This window comes from Zalophus californianus, chromosome 9 (genome assembly GCF_009762305.2).
Source record: "Zalophus californianus isolate mZalCal1 chromosome 9, mZalCal1.pri.v2, whole genome shotgun sequence".
Lineage (NCBI taxonomy): Eukaryota > Metazoa > Chordata > Mammalia > Carnivora > Otariidae > Zalophus > Zalophus californianus.
Window position 1 is genome coordinate 116,363,691 of NC_045603.1, and position 15,944 is coordinate 116,379,634.

General features: G+C 38.5%; 1 protein-coding gene across 4 annotated transcripts in view; it reads right to left on the reverse strand.

Moving 5' to 3' along the window:
- Positions 1–15,944, reverse strand: part of MYO3A (myosin IIIA) — a 231,842-nt gene that overhangs the window by 148,485 nt on the left and 67,413 nt on the right. For all 4 annotated transcript variants that reach the window (XM_035729263.1, XM_027593914.2, XM_027593918.2 and 1 more), the window contains exon 10: positions 13,829–13,984. In XM_035729263.1, the coding sequence (XP_035585156.1) occupies positions 13,829–13,984 (156 nt within the window). The remainder of the gene's footprint in view (positions 1–13,828; positions 13,985–15,944) is intronic.

Sequence of the window (15,944 nt, forward strand, 5' to 3'; positions counted from 1 at the left end):
CTGATGAGACCTGGTTCACATTCAGGAAAGCAAGAGGGTGGGAGAAGACCAGGGGAGAGTGACCTATCATTTACTCGTCCAGTAAAGGAGTGGCCAGGAAAAGGCCGGGTGAAGGGGGAAGGGAAAGAGCAGCAGTTGACACGCTAGATATGTCATGATACAGAGAGACTGTCATTATAGAGACGACGGTATGAATGGGGCCCCCTGGGCCTGTACCAGCCGGTGGCCTTATACAGTGACTTCTTAAAGGTTCAAAACTGAGGGGAGAAGGCAAAGAAAATACAGATTTGGTGGGAGGGTATTCAGAGAATCAACCTAATCCAAACTGAAGACTTCTCAAATCATCCTTCCTCCATTCCCACTTATTTTTGGGGCTAGCACACAGCTATTTCCAGTCCTACTTGAGAAGACATTCATCACCATACATACTTCTAACCAAATTGGGGGGGGAGAGAGGAGGAAGAGGAGTAGTTAAGGACTGATTATAAGCAAAAGGCAGATGAAGAACATATACCACAGGAAAGAATTGCAGAAAAAATTCAAACAGAAGTTCTCCATCCTTCAAAGATGTTTCTTATATGATCTTCTCAACAGAAGGAAAAATCTGAAGAATTTTTTTCTCTTGAAAGAGATGGTACGAAGCTTTAATAAACAGATTATAAGACAACAGAAAGAGATAAAAACTGAGTTGGCTGTGACCAGAAAAGGAATGAAGGAAAAATCAGGACAGAAGAAAAGATATGGAATAAACATGACTGAATTCACAGACAGGATAAGGTACATGGGTTAAGTACAGAAAAGGAAGAGAAAAGAACAAAGATTCAATTGGCTCTCATGAGGCAGTGTGAGCTGACTCCCGCATATCGCAGGGTGTAAGTAAAATGGATCTGAAAGGATGGTCGCTAAGACACAGCTTGACGAAGTTGCGGACCACCAGCAGACATCCTGTGAAAGAACCAGCCATGAACAAAGGGAGCAGGCTCATTGTCTTAGTTCTCTCAACAGCAATACACACTGCCCAAGACAGAGTGGAACAGTGTTTGCATTGTTTTGAGGAAAAGAAAATGCTAGCCGAAGTCTATTTCCCTAACCAAACTAAGCTTCGAGCTCAAGGAGGCAAGAATTTAGGGTTTGAGGTTTTCTGGAAATAACTATGAGATGACACAATTTAGCTACCCAAGAGAATAATTAAAATAAGGCACTCAGAAAAGGGAGGGTATAGTAAAAAAGATTTGAGGTGAGCACTGAACCAACTTAAATACAGAAAAGAGATTCAACAGCCCTAGAAATTAGGCTTATAGACATACTACAAATGTGAAGCTTGATTACGTAAAAGAATAGTGTAACAAGTCCAGGATGTGGAAATCAAGGAAATGGGAGGAAGTATAACTGTGCTAACTTCATTCTTCAGAGCAAGGAGGTAGTAGATATTGTCTACAATCGAATCAAAAGGAATCTAACATTTTAACTTTATCAAAAGCCAAAAAGTCTTGAGGTGAAGAAAGATAAACATTTATCTGCCTTTCAATAATTTCTTCCTTTTTGCCCTAAGTTTCTCTTTTCCCTGTTAAATCTGAGTAAAATACTTAAAACAGTATTTATACAGTTTTGTGAAATGTAACCATTGAGGGAAATTGGGTAGATGGCACATGGGTCTCTCTGTATTATTTCCTACAAATGCATCTAAATTTATAATTATATCAATAAAAATTTCAATAAAAGTAGTATTTATAGAAAAATTCTGCATTTGTAAAAACTTCCTATCTCTCTTGCTCCACACACACATACAGAAAGAAATCTGGAATGGTGTTCATCAAATGTTTATGCTGGGTCTTTTTTTTTTCCCCCCTCTTGGTGCTGTGGTTTCAAGTGACTTCCTAAAACTTCTCCATATTTTTATGCACTTATTAGGTTGTTAAATAGTAAGTAAGGGTCACTTTTACAAATAAACTAATATTCATATTCATTATTCCTCCAAAAGAATTAAGAAGCAGAGATAATCAAAACATGTTTCAAAGCAAAAGGTTCCAATAGCTCCCATCTGAGAGAAAAGTAATGGAGTGAGACTGGCAAAGATTAAGTGGGAGCATGTGAGTAACTGTGTTGGCAAAACTGGTAAAACCAGGGTGATAATGAGAGCTTGAGCCTTTTAAACTGGGGCTTCAAACAGAAAACGCAATATTCTCTTGCAAGAGCCAGCATCAACGCTGTAGAACCTCATGTGTTGGTTATAGTAAGACACTGGCATACCCAAATCCATTCTATCTGTAACTTCCACTATCAAAGCACCTCTAAAACACATGATTTACCCTCAGGGTATTGGTTAGATTCTCCTGATGAATGAATAACTGAATTTCAGTTGAGATGAAAGTGAGAACTTCCAGTCCTAGCTCTGCAAGAGACTGCTGTGCCTCAATGGCATTATCCTAAAAGAAGGACCGTGACCCATAACACACAATTTCATAGAGATGATTTTAGAAACAAATGAGATGTTCGTGTAAATTTTATTATTTTTTTCCAAGTCCTCTTTTTGTTTCTGCCCCTAACCCAGCAAGGGAACTATAAAAAGACGTTTTCTCTAGAAAAAAATTAAAAACCCTTCTCTCAAGAAAAGTCTTTCATGTTGGTTCTCCATTTTTTTTTTTACAGTTAAGTAATAAATAGTTAAATGCACTATTAATTGTGTCTATTAAATATATAAAGCTAGATGAGGGCTTTCTATTCCAGATCTCAACCCAAACTCTTCAAATCAAGATTGTATACAGTTGGGACCCCAACTCCGTTGGTTAAGCATCTGCCTTGGGTTCAGGTCATAATCCCATGGGGCTCCTTGCTCAGCAGGGAGCCTGCTTCTGAACCCTCTGCTTGCTGCTCCCCCTGCTTGTCCTCTCTCTCTCTCTCTCTGACAAATAATAAATAAATAAAATCTTAAAGATTATATACAGTTGACCTTGATTTTTTGCAAGAAATACAGTACAGTAAATGTATTTTTTTCCTTATGATTTTTTTAATAACATTTTCTTCTTCCTAGATTACTTTATTGTAAAAATGTAGTATATTATACATATAACACGCAAAATGTGTCAATTGTTTATGTTCTCAGTAAGGCTTCTGGTCAACGGTGGGTTATTAGTTCAGTTTTTGGGGAGTCAGAAGTTATACTTGGATTTTCAACTGCACAGGAGGTTGCCTCCTTTAACCTCATTTGTTCAAGGGTCAACTGTATATTTATTGAGTACTCACTGCATGCAAAGTCCTGGCCTCAGCACTGGAGATACAAAGATGATTAAGATTCACAAAATATATTGTATCTAAGTACCATTAAGTGGTGGTGATAACTTACACTGTGCTAGTACTATGCTCATGCTTTCTAGGCATTATTACATTTATCCTCACAGCTTTATGGGGTAGGTATCCTCTGTATTCCCACTTCATAAACAAGGATTAACGGGTCTAAGAGAGGTTCAGTAACTTGCCCAGAGTCACAGAACTCGTACATGGCAGGACTAGTTCACGGAAGGATGAGGACTTGAATCGAAGTCTGTCTGACGCTGAAGCAAGAACAAAGGGCTGCATGACCACAGAGGACAGAAAATGTAAATACATGCTTGCGGCTTTGGGGAAAGCATCTCAAAAGTACTGAACTGACTTTTGGAGATATGGTTTTGAAGTATATTTTCAAGGAGAGAATGAAGAGGGGGAGATTTCAAGGAGAGAACACTGCATGAGCCCAAACAGAGAGGAATGAAAATGCATGTGGCCAGCAGGTGGCCTGGTGACCAGGGTTGGGGGGGGGAGATGGACATGTTGGTTGTCACAGGCCCACATACTGTCATCACTGACATGCTGGGAGCCACTGAGAACTTGTCCTTTCAGACCTCAATGAAACTAAAGACTGAAAAATAGCATACTAGAAGAAGTCTTGGAGTGTGGTATAACTTCAAGTAGTAATTACCAGAGAAATGGGACAAAGTCTTTTATAAATGAATGCAATTTTGTTGGCACTCGCAGGTAACTTGCTTACTAATAACAAATGCAAATCCTTAAACTCACCACTGAGATGAGGGACTCTTTCCGAGAGAAATGAAAAGATCATGATGTTGATAATCATCAACTCTTGTCAAGCAGTCACTAAAATCAAGTCAGTACATGACTACATCCCAAATACTTCAAAGATCCTGTCAATTAGACCGCCATTTTAGACTTAGTTATTTCTATACTCTACCCTCTTAATTAAAACAAAGAAGTCTAGGGAAACGTGAGCAAAGATTTCTTGACCCTTGAATACACTACTCAGTAAACTCCAACTGCAGGATCTCAAAGGAACTGGTGAAAGTCCAAATGCCCATTATGAGTAAATCATACAAAGCAGTCCCCAAAAGTCCAAGAGAAATTCTTCATATCACCAGTTTCATGAATGCCAACTTCTGGTGAGTGATACAGAAACTAGTAAGAGTGCTGAAAATCACGGGAGTTGAGCTACAGCCCTGTGCTGGCCATGAGCTGGCTATTGAATTGGCAGGATTGAGTTTCTCTGGGCTTCAGTTTTCTGGTTTCTCAGAAAAGGAACCAGAAGAGACGTTCCCTTCCAGTAATAACAGTCTATTTTGGTATGACTATTCTCTGGAGGAAAAAAAGGGGGGGGGGCAGCGTGATACAGACAGGAACTGAACGAGGTGTTAGGACAAATGGATTCTGGCCCAGCTCTTCTGCATGATAGGAAGAAAATGACCGTGAACAAGTCTTTCTTCCCCCCTTGATTGACCTTTTTTTTCCCCTTTCCTTGGTAGTTTTTTACTGTTTGTAAAGCATTTTATTCTGAAACATCAATGTAACTTAGTCCTAGGAATTATTTACAGCTTGTTAGGACATTTTAACAACTTCTTCCTGTTTATTTGAATTCCTTTATTTATTGTGACTTAAAAGCAGAGATACTTCTAATGGTCTTCCCCAGGGGATGCTTATTCAATAACTTGTTCCTTATAAAATTCCTTCAGGGGACCATGCTTAGAAGCTATTTAACTCTTATTCTGGAGCTTTTCTGGAAGAGGAAGTAGTAAAGAAAGGCATAAGGAAATATTTCGCGGGGGGGGTGAAGGATAAGTTATCATTTCTTTTATAAATTTCCTGGCCCTAGATGGGCCCTGACTATAGTCCCCCAGCTCCACCTGTCATTTTTCTCAGTTTCCTATCTTGGACAAGACACTGTCACCAGCTCGTGCCTTCACGAGCACTTTTCTCTCAGATTCATATGGACAATTACTTTACCCCTTATTTTGGCCAAGATAAAACTGGAATTTTCCAAAATAACACTTACTTAGAATATAAGCATGTACACACAGACACACACCAAACAATTAAAACATCCCACAAATACACAGAAATAGATATATCCATAGATTTGTCATCTCCAAATAGCCAAACACCAGCCACTAATATCTTGATCATTAAACATGATGGAGACCAACTTCTTTCACTTAAAAAAAAAAACTATATAAGAGCTTTAAGTTAAGAAGAAATACCGGGGACAAGCAAAATACATCCAAAAGTACTGCCATAGTCTGTCTTGGCGTATCCATAGTTTACCTTTCAGGACCAATGAAGGGATGGTGCACAGCAGGACGCAGGTGGCCTAGGGGCATCCCCAGCGTAGGCTGTCAAGAACACTGGTCAGACTGCTTGTCTGACTATCAACACTCTCTATCTCTGTGGTCAGCTCTCTGTGGATATCTCCAACCATATTTCTTGAGTTTTCCCCTTACAACTTTGATTAAATGCTCGCCTTTCTATGAGCACTGCTTTTCTCCTGGCTTTCATGATTTTGCTCAGGCTGTTCTTTCTAGAAATGATGTTCATCGGGTAGTAACTCTATTTTCACACATGCTCAAGTTCTGTTTATCCCAGTGCTGATTCAAAGGCCACCTCCTGGATAAGCCTTCCTGTCCCTGTTACCGTAAACATTCTCTGCTTCTTCTAACTCTCATAGGATACTGTTTGTATTCCTTTCATGGGATTGGAACTTCTTACTCTGTATAATGGTTATTTACAGGCTTGCCTTATCCCTTTTATTAAAAAGTAAGCCCCCAGGTGCACAGATGATCTATGCTTTAGCCATCAGCCCACTGTGGTAGCACGTGACCCAGGTCTTTATACAATGGCTTCAATAAATATTGAGACATCGGGATTATCTCAATCCATGTTTTCCATGGTAGCAAGGATTATATCACCATTGGTGTTGGGTTGAGTGGGGGCTTAAGAAATTTAGTTGTGCTCTGGACTAAAAACAGAAAGTAGGAAAGAAGAATATGTCAAGATAATCCCTAGATTTCTGGTTGGCGCTAAGGAATTGAGTGGTGGTGCCATTAATAAGAAAGGGACCAAATAACTAATTTTGGGTGGGACAGCATAACTTCAATTTTGGACATGTTCAGTTTGAAGTGTCTTTGAAATGTTCATGTGAAGATGGGAATCAAAAAGAATGGTTATTATAAGAGCAGCCAGGATAAGCATTTTACAAGTCCCACATATTAAGGGAAATGAGTAAACGTTCCAAAGGGTGAATAATTCTCACAAAGACATAGTTACAGCCATTAGAGAAAAATTATCATGCCCAGAAAATAGAGAATAAAATAGAATCATGCATTGTATCACACTGAAAAAACCCTATTATTACCTCCTACTGATTTTTCTGGGTTTTTTTCTTTCTTTTTTTTGTAAAAACAAAATCCCATTCAACTGAATTTACATGACATAAAGTTTTATACCCAAATAAAGAATTGACAGCTTGAACCAGACTTTCAGTCCTGCAAGATTGGATAATTTAGTTTGTCTCTCATTTGTTAATCCTTTCATATATGTCTCAAAGTTGTCTTATATCCTGGTTTGAAAACCATATATGCTGGGACAAGTGGGGTGATTGTACCACAGCACCACAAATATAGCCAGTATTTTTGGCCTAAGAAATAACTATGTCTGAGTTACTAAATTCTTGCTTCTATAAAATTATATGCAAAACAGGGTGCCTGGGTGGCTCAGTTGGTTAAGCGACTGCCTTCGGCTCAGGTCATGATACTGGAGTCCCGGGATCGAGTCCCACATTGGGCTCCGTGCTCAGCAGGGAGTCTGCCTCTCCATCTGACCTTCTTCCCTCTCATGCTCTCTCTCTACCATTCTCTCTCTCAATAAATAAATAAAAATCTTTATAAAAAATTATAAGCAAAACATAATTTACCTACATTAAAGTTAATCACCACTAGCATATTGAGGGTATCAAGTAAAATATTCAGGTTATTTTGCTTTGTATATAAAGCAAAAGAAAATTTTAAAGGTAACATGTTAATAATATAACCACCACAAAAACGAAATTTTTAAAAAAGACTGATTGATTGATTTATAGCTAGCAAGTGGGGAGAGAGGCAGACGGAGAGAATCTTTCAAGCAGACTCCCCACTGAGCATGGAACCTGATATGGGGCTCCATCCCAGGACCCATGAGATCACAACCCATGAGATCATGACCTGAGTGAAAGCCAAAAGTTGGAAGCTCAACCGACTAAGCCACCCAGGTGCCCCACAAAATGAAATCCTAATTTGGGATTTATCATTCAACTAGGTAGTGGGCTAGGTTTTTCCTTTATTTAGAAGGAATGCAAATCATACCTTAAATAACACTTTATATAAAAGGAAGAATTTCAGGACCCTGTTTTCATATTCCATGTAATTCATTGCTTTAGTATCTCAAAATATTCTTCCTCTGTGGGAAGAAATTCCAAGATGGTTGCAAGAAAGGATTCTGCCTCACACAGATACCAGAAGTAAGGGAGAAGCAAGTGTTTCTCACTGCATTTTTTTCACCTACAACATGGACCTGTTAACTAAGCATGGGGAACCAGATGGTCTTCTATGGGACTTAGAGTCTTGAGGGAGTGACAAAGCTCAAGGTCAGTTTACAAGTATTTTGAAGTGGTTGTGGCATTCCAGAAACTAGTGTTGCTGCAGGACTTGGGGTGGGGAGGGTGGGGTGTCAGTGGTGGTTTCTGAGCAGGGAGCTCTTGGGGAAGGCTATTTGAGGCTTCCTTTGCTTCAGGCCTAAGCCTGGCTCTCTCCTTTCCTCTCAATTCTCTGAGCCATCCAGTATTTTTCACTCAATTGCTTTTCTTCTTAAATTGGCTTGTGTTGTTTTTAGTCAAGAAAGCTGAATAGTACATTTCAATTACAAATGACTTTTATCTATTCCCATTAAATCAGGCAACTGAATACAATACTGGAGTCAAGAGCCAAACTTTTTTTTTTTAAGATTTTATTTATTTATTATTTCAGAGAGAGAGAGAGAGAGATTGAGAGAATGAGTAGGAAGAGGGGCAGAGGGAGAAGCAGACTCCCTGTGGAGCAGGGAGCCCAACGCGGGACTCGATCCCAGGACCCTGGGATCATGACCTGAGCCAAACGCAGACACTTAACCTACTGAACCACCCAGGCACCTGAGCCAAACTTTTCTTTTAAAATATTTTATAATTTAAAGTTCTTACTGATTCAGTCTTCACTGTAACATTATCAATTAACTCCTGTGAACAATGCATTTCCATGGTTTAAGAGTTTGTCATAGAAGCAATTACTGCATGCATATGCATCTCAATTCCTCAGAGTAGTTGAGTAAGTTATGAGAGCGACTTGTTATATTCAGGCCTTGACTTAAAAAAGAACGTTCTTGTATCCATCTCACAGTGCCTTCTAACACTGCCCCCTTACCGTTATTGGGAAATTTAAAGTACTCAGTTTGTATTCAATTTATCGTAGGACAGTCTTCTTTAAAACTGAATTATGATTTTTAAAAAATTATCCAACCAAATACATACATCAATCCAATTTCATAAGTTAATATCACATACAAAAAAATGTCAGGTTTGAGTTAGCTATGTTGATTTAGTACAGTCAGATTTTGGATCTTTACCAGTGTTGGGAACTATACCAAATCAATTAATTCTGCCTGATCTTGAAGACTACTTTTTCCCAAGGTGTTGCAAGTGGCACCCTGCAACGTCTTTTCTTTTGCCTGAATATGTTTCACACTTTGGAACTAGTGTAAGAGTGCTGAGAGCAGGAAAATATTTCCTCCTCCTATGCCATGGGACTAAGATCTGTGGTCAAAAGGGTGTTGTGCATTAATGATTCAAACTCTACTCCCACCCCTTCCAAATATACACTTGTGAAAAATGAAAATATTTTTCAAAATATGTTTAAGTTGAATTAAAAAGACAAAGACATTCTCCAAAACAAGATGAACATGACAGTGGATCTAACAGGTCAGATACACCCTGGGTAAGAGGGCAGAAACCATAGGCTGACACCAAGTCCAGGACTAGAAAAAGGCAGAAGAGACTGGACTGTAAAGGAAATGAAACGCCTCAGTCACAATGAAGGCCCTGACCTAGGCTGGGTAGAGAGAACGCATCTGAATGTGGGGAGGGGTGTCTCTTACCTGGAAGAGAACACTGAAAAAATTCTGCATCTTCTTCCTTTTACGGAGCCAAGTGCCTGCGATGGCAAGACCAAGCACAGACATGGGGTCTACTTCCTACTGGCTCCACAGCCAGATCTGCAATATCCTCAGAGTCCTACGGGGCAGAAAGACTCCTGAAGCCAGATTATGGCAAAGGCAAAACTTCCAAAATAGGAGAAGAGAATGCAGAAGAAAAGAAAAAGCAGAGCAAAACCCCTCCCATTCCAGGTGCGAGAACAAACCAAAATTCTAAACCCCAGAAGAACACCAAATATTAAGGAAACAAATAAACTCAATAATCAGGACAATTCGCTCTGGTTGAGATGCAAATCAAAAAATGACTATTAAAGAAGAGAAAAAGAAAAGAATTATACTCATAAGAAAAGAAAAAAATAAATTAGCCAGATAGGAATAGCCAGATATGAAGTCAGACATGAATAAAGAATGTTTACAAAAAGTAAGAAATTGTAGAAATGAAAAGTACAGCTGCTGACAGAAATATCAGCATGAAAAATAAGTATACAGGGTAAATCTAGACTAGTCCTATTCTAAGAATTAGTGAATTGAGAAACAATTTTGAAGAAATCCAAAATACAGCAGAGATTGATAAAGAAATGACAAACACAAAAGAGAAAATATAAGACACATAAGGTATATTGGGACATTGCAATATTTATCTCTTAGAAGTAGAAAATAAAGAGAGTAAGAGAAGATCAATATTTAATGGAATAATGACTGAAAATTTTCCACAACTGAGTGAAACAGAAGTTCTCATATTGAAAACATATTCTGAATTCTTAACAAGATAAACAAGAATCAATTTTGTGACTCAGAAACACAAGTGTTGAGCCTGATGCGGTGCCCAATATGGAGTTGTTTTCAATAATTTTTTTCTTTATTTTGATCTCTGGAACTTAGAGCAACAGGCTTAGAATCTAAATATTGTGTAATTCAACCATTTTTATGGTGCTTGAATGTTGGCAGACAACTATCCATGGGTCCCTCTCATTTCTGTATGTCTCATATTAGCTTTTTTTCCAGACTATATTTCCAAGGACGCTTGTATAGCAAATGGTCTTGGAAGTTAGAAATAACGTCTCTCTCCAGGACAGATGGAAGTTTTGTTTGCTGAACAGAATAGTAAAGATAATGTCTGCTCCAGGACAAAGTTTGGGCAGGTTCGCTAGCCCTTCCCTTTTCAAAGACCAGAGTTTCCCAAGCTCAGGGTTCCTACACTATGTGACAAACCCACTGTGTATACCCATCCATCTAGGCCATTCCACATCAACACTAGGACTTATGGGGCAAGAATAACCAACATGAATATAAGACTCATGTTGCTGGCTTAACAAGAATAGTAAGGCCTTTTTTTCTGATCCTTTAGTCTCTTATCTTCTTCCAATGTGCTTGAAACTGGCAGGTCAACTTATTAGCTTGCAAATAAGGTAAAATCTCAAATTCTCCATGGTTCTTGACAAAGTTCTTGAGCACCTGACACAATGCTGGTACACTTCAATTTCTGTTCGCTTTGTTTGTTTGCTTGTTGTTTGTCCACTTGCTCTGGGAAGAACGGGGTTGTGGCTGACTATGGAACTGTAGTCACACAAAGAAGGAAGGAAGGACATGTATGAGCCCACGGCCACCTCCTCACTGTAAACTACATGCCTCCTTCTCTGTCGTTCATTCCACTCACAACGTAATGTTTCCTCACTATAGGTATATGAGTTCTGTCTCTCCAGCAAGGCTGTAAACTCATATAGGCAAGACCTATTACCTCCAGAGATGTCTACCATCATTACTCTGTTTACTCATGCGAATAAAGCCTGGACTTAGGGATCAGGATTTGAATTCCAGCTAAGCCATTCATTACCTGTGTAGCCCTGTACAAGTTAATTAGCCTCTGCAAACTTTGGTTCTTCTCAGTTGTAAAAATGGAGTGTCCTAGAACACTTCCCTTGGGGATGTTGTAAAATCACATGAGATAATATAAAGTCCTAACAATGTCTGGCACACAGTTAGGCCAGACAAATAGGAATGAAACATGTGACCCCCGACAGGAATTCAAATAGAATCACCTTTTAAGTCATGCACTACTTTTTACTCACTTCTCCTAACTTAGCCCCTAAATAGTGATATGCTCCTTAAATGAAACTAATAGAATTCTCAAGAATAAACTGAAACTGTCAGACTACTCTTTGACTTAGCACTGTCTCTAGGAATTTACCTTAAGGAAATAATAAGGGATTCGGGTGCAACTCTGTTCATTACAGTGTTACTTATTAGAGATAGAAACAATTAGTAACAACCTAAATATCTAATAATAGGGGATTATTTAAATCAATCATTGAATAGTCATGCAAGGTAATGTTTGCAGCAATGAAAGAAATCTGTCATAGAATGATATGAATGACATGGATTTAATGACATGCATATTCACTAGTCAGTGAAAAAAAGCAGGCTCCAACACATAGATCAATGGAAGAGGCTAGAGAGCCCAGAAATAAACCTACTCTCATATGGTCAATTAATCTATGAAAAAGGAAACAAGAATATACAATGGGGTAAAGATAGTTTCTTCAGTGGTGTTGGGAAACCTGGACAGCTACATGTAAAAGAATGAAACTGGACCACCATCTTACACAAAAATAAACTCAAGATGGATTAAAGACCTAGATGTAAGACCTGAAACCATAAAACTAAAAGATAACATAGGCGGTAGTCTCTTAGACATTGGCCTTAGCAACATTATTTATGGAAATGTTGCTTCAGGCAAGGAAAACAAAAGCAGAAATAAACTATCAGGACTACATCAAAATAAAAAGCTTTTGCACAACAAAGGAGACCATCAACAAAATGAAAAGGCAACCTACTGAATGGGAAAAGATATAGGCAAATGATATATCCAATAAAGGATTTAACATCCAAAATATATAAAGAACTTATACAACCCAACACTAACAAATAATCTGATTAAAAATGGGATGAAGACTTGAATAGACATTTTTCCAAAGATATCGAGATGGCCAACAGACACATGAAAAGATGTTCAAGATCCCTAATCACCAGGGAAATGCAAATCAAAACCACCTCACACCTGTCAGAATGGCTAGTATCAAAAAGACAAGAAATAAGTGTCAGTGAGGATGTGGAAAAAAGGGACCGCTCACGCACTGCTGGTGGGAATGTAAGCTGGTGTAGCTACTGGGCAAAACAGTATGGAGATTCCTCAAACAATTTAAAATAGTAATACCATACAATACAGTAATTCCACTAATAGCTATTTACCCAAAGAAAATGAAAACACTAATTTGAAAAGGTATATGGACCCCTGTGGCATCATTTACAACAGTCAAGGCATGCAAACAACCTAAGTGTCTATGGAAAGGTAAATGGGTAAAGAAGATTTGGTATATATATATATATAATGGAATATTACTCAGCTATAAAAAAGAGATCTTGCCATTTGAACAACATGAATGGACCTAGAGGGTATTATGATAAGTAAAACAAATTCAACAGAGAGAGACAAATATCGTATCATTTCACTTATATGTAGAATCTAAAAAACAAAACAAATAAACAAAAAAAAACCCCCAAACAGACTCATAAATACAGAGAACAACCTGGTGGTTGCCAGAGCAGGGAGAGTATGGGAGGGATGGGTGAAATAGGTGATGGGGATTATAAAGAAAAGAAAAGCAGGCTCCGAACACATATAAATATTATTCTAATTTTTTAAAAATGTATATCCATTCATAAGATACTGAAAGGTTATAGATTAAAATGTTATACTTGACTGAGTTGGTTATATATTTCTCTGTATCTTCTAAATTCCCTGAAATAAACATATATGCTACCTATAATAAGTAAAAAGATATACAGTATTACATAAACTATACATAGTAGATTATTAGAAACCCCAAATAGGAAGTAGGAGTAATGATATTTAAAATGACTTCTGAATACAGTTTAGCCAGAAAAAATGATACCAAGTCTTTCAAGGTTTATGTTCATTTTTAAATCTCAAATGTAAGATACCTTAACTTTACAGAAGAACAGAAAACACAAGAAAACATATGCCAATACTAATCATCTATTGACGTTTACATTCTTCATTCTGATGAAGTTGTTTAGAAAATGCTGCGAGCAATGTTACCAGTATTGGGATGCAACTCAATTCACTTTTCGTGCAAGTATCCCCTTATCTCGGAACCACAGTGAACTAATTTAAATTAGTTCTTTTCTCACCTTAACAACTATTGCATTATAAAATTGTTCAGCGTCGTTAGGTGATGTCTGGACTTTGCGAGTGAAGATATTATTTGATTACCTGGCCTTTTCTGTGCCTCCCGTGCCTTGATGAATGTTGATGAATTCCATGAGTTGTTTTTGCAACATCCCATTTTTGCCCTCAATTTGAGTGATGAATTTATGCTCTAAAAGATCTGACACTGTTGGACGCTTTTCATAGTCTTTAGTCAAGCATCTGCACTGGCAAAAAAGAGAGAGAGAGAAGGAGGGAGGGAGGGAGGGAGGGAAGGAAGGAAGGAAGGAAGGAAGGAAGGAAGGAAGAAAGAAAAAGAAAGGAAGAAAGAAAGAAAGAAAGAAAGAAAGAGAAAGAAAGAGAAAGAGAAAGAAAGAAAGAAAGAAAGAAAGAAAGAAAGAAAGAAAGAAAGAAAGAAAGAAAGAAAGAAGGAAGGAAGGAAGGAAGGAAGGAAGGAAGGAAGGAAGGAAGGAAGGAAGAAAGAAAGAAAGAAAGAAAGAGAAAGAAAGAAAGAAAGAAAGAAAGAAAGAAAGAAAGAAAGAAAGAAAGAAAGAAAGAAAAGAAAGAAAGAAAGAAAGAAAAGAAAGAAAGAAAGAAAGGACTAGATAAGTTCGAGTTTTGACATTATTATTATTATTCCTAAAGACTGTTAACACAAGAGAGCAATGCTCCTCACAAATGTTCATCCTGAAAAGCATCCTGAAAAGCATCTCAAAGAATGTTAACCTGCAATATGATGAAATGCATGTTTGTGAAAGTGGACACATCTGTGAGCAATGCCATGTAGTCTTACCAACTTCTGACTAAACATGACTCCCTCGTGCCCCAGCAAGCGTGCTGGCATAGTGGTGATTAAATGTGGTCTCCGCAGCAGGCTCCTTTAAGAGCCAGCAAGCTAAAGAATGAAGCATCAAAGTCATTACAGTTTGAAAGCTTATCTAAAATTAAAACAAACTGTTCTGTTTCCCTCCCCTAATGTTTTTAAAGGCTTCTCAATTGATCTGTTTCTTTCTACGTGATAAAACTGCTAAACGAATGTGCCGGGGATGTTTAAATTCCACATCAGTGGATATTTTTGGAGGTTTCTATATAGAGCAAATTCACTAAAGCACGCCACACCTCTTGGTAGCTTCAACGAGATCGTAGCATGAGAAAGGATAAAGCTAATGAGAACACTTAAAACAGCATTGCAGGAGGGACATTTGAACTATCGGGACATTTAATCAGCCATGACAGCTGTCTTCAAATATTCGGAAGAGGGATTAAACTAGTTTTCAGTGGTCACAAGAGACAACGAACCCAGGATCAATTCGTGGAATTAAGAGAGAAAGAGATTTCAGGGCAGCATAAGGAAGAAGTTCTCCACAAGAAGTCTTCTCAAAGTTAGAATGGGCTGCACTGGGTAGGATCACCTTTATTAGGGATGAGGACATCCTGATGGGATGGCCACTCAGTGCACGTGCTCGGGAAGGATTTATGCTCTGGATATGGTTTGGGCTGTATCAACTTCCAGCACCCTTCCCACCCTGGGATTCAGAGGATCTATGCTTGTGAGACAACTGGTCAGAGGTGGGCTGGCACTTGGCGACATAGAAAAAGAAAAAAAAGAGAGAGGAAGAAGAAGTCCACGCCTTGATTTGGGCAGTGGCATTTCTAATCTGTACTGTTACTCCTCCTGGGATGATGATTTCGCAATGTATTTTCCTGGGCTTAACCAGTAACATATTTCCCGAGGATGGTAAAATATGCTAAGGAATCAGGGTGATGATATCTGAACATAAGAACAAGTGCTCTTCGTGATCATTTAGTTTAACAGAACGCATCCATTTCTGACATCTGTAGCACTTGCTCAATGGATTGAGTATAGTCACATATGAAATTCTTTTATCTAAGTAAAAGTGTATCAGATAGCTGGTGTGTACCAGGCACTCTGCTGGACAGCGGCATTGCACGGACAAGTAAGGCATATTCGGTGCCCTGCAGTTATTCACTGTCTCGCTGGGAAGAGAGGCATCTAAACAGATGTTACTAGCGGAAAAGGAACAAAATGCAAGCGATAGCCCACAAGGCAGAATGCTAGGTGAAACGGTGTGAAATGTGTCAAAGTCACCAAGTTCAACGGAGGATTTGTGTGGAAGGACCATAGACGTGGGGCACAATTACTAATTTTGGGGAGCCCTCC